Source organism: Glycine soja, chromosome 17, assembly GCF_004193775.1.
Source record: "Glycine soja cultivar W05 chromosome 17, ASM419377v2, whole genome shotgun sequence".
In the NCBI taxonomy this organism is placed as follows: domain Eukaryota; kingdom Viridiplantae; phylum Streptophyta; class Magnoliopsida; order Fabales; family Fabaceae; genus Glycine; species Glycine soja.
Window position 1 is genome coordinate 36,887,813 of NC_041018.1, and position 3,021 is coordinate 36,890,833.

Genomic DNA, 3,021 nt, shown 5'->3' on the forward strand with positions numbered 1-3,021 from the left:
TGTTGTAGGTGACATTTCACATAGTTTTTTAAAAAAACTGATGTGAAATGTTACTTACAACATCAGTTTTTTTAAAAACCGATGTCAAATGTCACATTTAAGATCGGTTACTTGAAAAACCGATGATAAAAAATGTTGAGGTATGTGACATTTAACATCAGTTTTTAAAAAAACTGATGTTGTAAGTAACATTTCACATCAGTTTTTTTAAAAACCGATGTTGTTTTAGAATTTTTTTTAACATGATGTCTGTTTTTTCAATAAATCCCAAGAATAACCTGCAAATTTTAAAATCAGACCACACAACATATAATTTTCATTCCGTTTTGAAACAATTTTTACCAGAAAATTCAATGAGAAATTTACTAATTACTATGAATTTAAAACATATTTAATGTTGAGACATGAATTGTAAATTAAGTAAGTAAATATAAACTACAATTACAAAATTGTCTAAACATCCTAAGTTTCATTTTTCACTTTCAAATAGTACTTTGCCCACTGGTTGCGAAGCGCCTTCAATCTTTCTGGTTCCAATGGTCTAGGATCAGTGAAATACTGCATGATATAATAAAACATAAGTTAATAATATATTAGCAATCATAATAATATTAAATTTGGTGAATTAAAAATTAACATTTCCCAATTATTCTGGAAATTTCCTAAGATTATAGTTGACATCCAGTGCATGACGTAATACCCACACTCAGTGCTTCCTTTTTGTCTATTACACTAAATACATTATGAAATTTAGATATGCAACATTCAGTACAAATTAGTCTACACAGTACTAAAATATAAGTATAAACATATTGTTTAAATAACTTATTTTAACAACAATTCACCTAGCAGGAGGCTTGGATTTACTTTGTTGAGTATCGTCAAGTCCTTTCAAAGCACTATTGAATACAAACATAGATTCTTATTGTACATTTAAAATTTTGATTTACTTGACTAATGCTAATGCAAATGTATTGAAAAACAACACTGACCTATTAATTATGCCTTTGAGGTAGTTGTCTGGCTTATTATGCAACGAACAAAACCAAATGACAATATTTTCCTTAGGCAAAATGACTACCATTTGCCAATGTGCACTGCAGTGGAGACCAATATAGGTTATTATACTATTATACATTATTTAAATTCATTTGTTGAGTTTAAGTTACTCATTCAGGTAGGCTCCTAGGTACACATCCTGTTTTGAATTTTGCATCCAATTCTTAATGTAATTTTCTGATTCAAATTGTGATTGGCCAGATCTCTGGATAGACTGTGGCTCGAGGAATCCATACACATCAATATTCCCGGCTCGCATACTTGTCTCAGTCATATGCCTATTGTTGTTAACACAAAGTAAATTATGCATGAAGGTAAAACAATAAATTAGGTAATTAACAATAATCTAAATTGACTTACAGAATCCACAACTATATAACAGATATGCTGAGACATTGACCATCGTGTGCAATTTCAGACAAATCTTCATGCTTTATGTACAAGGGGAAGTTTTCATTAAACAGACTAAACAAGGTAGCATCCCACATAACCAGCAATGGCTTCAAAAAAAGCTGTGGGATGGTCAATGTTATTAGATATAGCGGATCATCGACCTCATCATCTAGCCTATCTGCAGGTTTCGCGGGTCTCACAGCTCCTTGTTTATCCAACATAATTAATTGACATAATTTAATCACAATAAACATTTTAATTGGAAAAATAAGAATTTAATTACACTAAAATACCTGTTCTAATAAACGCTTGACAAGATGTGTCAGCCAAGCAAGGAATGTGTTAAGAGCCTGTCCCATGACCTTAACCTCTTTAGTGGGTACAGGAATGGGAGCATCTGCATCTCTAATCTCCTCAACACCAACCTTGACTTGATCATGCAGCAAAGGAATGTTGTGAATGGTTGTGGATCCCTCATAAATTCTTCCTAGGGCAACCAGGCGAGAAGGATATTCTTCAATATACAACCTGCATTTGTATGAGTCACCGATGTTTGGATTGTTTCCTGAGGGATCAACACAACTCTCCTTTGTGCTGACACGAGCAGCTGAAGGACCAACATCAAGTTCAGAAGGCAGTGCGAGTCCCTGTGATTGCATTTGGCTGAGGGATAACATTAGTCGTCGAGTGACTTTTTCTGTGATTGAATCCTCTAGTTGGTCCTTGATTTGTTGCGTGAACTGTTGCAGGTATTCGGGAGCAATGGAGGAGGTCCTTGAAGCTGATCCAAAGTATTGTTTGATGGTTATACCGGCTCCTACAACACGCACACGACCAGGGTGTTCTGGTCGCCCAATGGCAGCAGTCAGCATATCATGACGTCCATGGGTAACAAAGGAACCCTGTGAGGCCTGCTCCTCAAGCGCATCCTGTGAAGAACACATTTATTCTATACTTAATCACACAATAAAAAAAAATAATTACAATTATGAATTGAAAGTGACTTACAATCTTGTCAGCAATTTCATTTGCTGCTTCAAATGTCATGTCACCAGTTTTCTTGGTGCAGGCTAGCTTTCACTTCACGTGTCGTTTGATGGGAGATGGAGGATCAATGACGGTGTCAGTGCTTCCGGATTGAGTAGCTTCCTCTAGTTTTTTCTTTCTCTTCTCATCCATCAACTTTTTTTCTAAATATTCATAATCCCCACGAGACATAACGTGAGGGGCAGTGTTTTGTTTTTGGACGGCTTGTGCTTTTTTTCACACATTCTGTAAAAATGAAACATTAATGAAACTCATGATTACAATGTATTATAATAAGTTCATTTAAAGTTAAAAAAAATGAAAATCACAAATTAGTTACCTCCCATGAAGGGTCTCTACGGCTCTGACAAAATTGGGCCCATTTCTCCTTGCTAATGCCGTACATTTTACATACAGTGTCATCGACACTATCCTTGTCAGCTGCAAGTGCCCATTTCGACGTCAAATCAGACTTAAACTGTCTCCACCGCTCCCCCACAGTCTGAAGTATTTTTTTTGTCCTTAAATCAGATGCTTCAGGGA

The 3,021-nt window shown here is 35.3% G+C and overlaps 1 protein-coding gene across 1 annotated transcript; it reads right to left on the reverse strand.

The window, feature by feature from the left end:
• Positions 1–1,451: 1,451 nt before the first annotated feature.
• LOC114392193 lies at positions 1,452–2,713 on the reverse strand. Its single transcript, XM_028353245.1, has 3 exons — positions 2,461–2,713; positions 1,746–2,381; positions 1,452–1,657 (listed from the first exon to the last, which is right to left on the reverse strand). Exons 1-3 carry the CDS (start codon positions 2,497–2,499, stop codon positions 1,649–1,651), a joined length of 684 nt encoding a protein of 227 aa, XP_028209046.1. The 5' UTR covers positions 2,500–2,713; the 3' UTR covers positions 1,452–1,648.
• Positions 2,714–3,021: the final 308 nt, after the last annotated feature.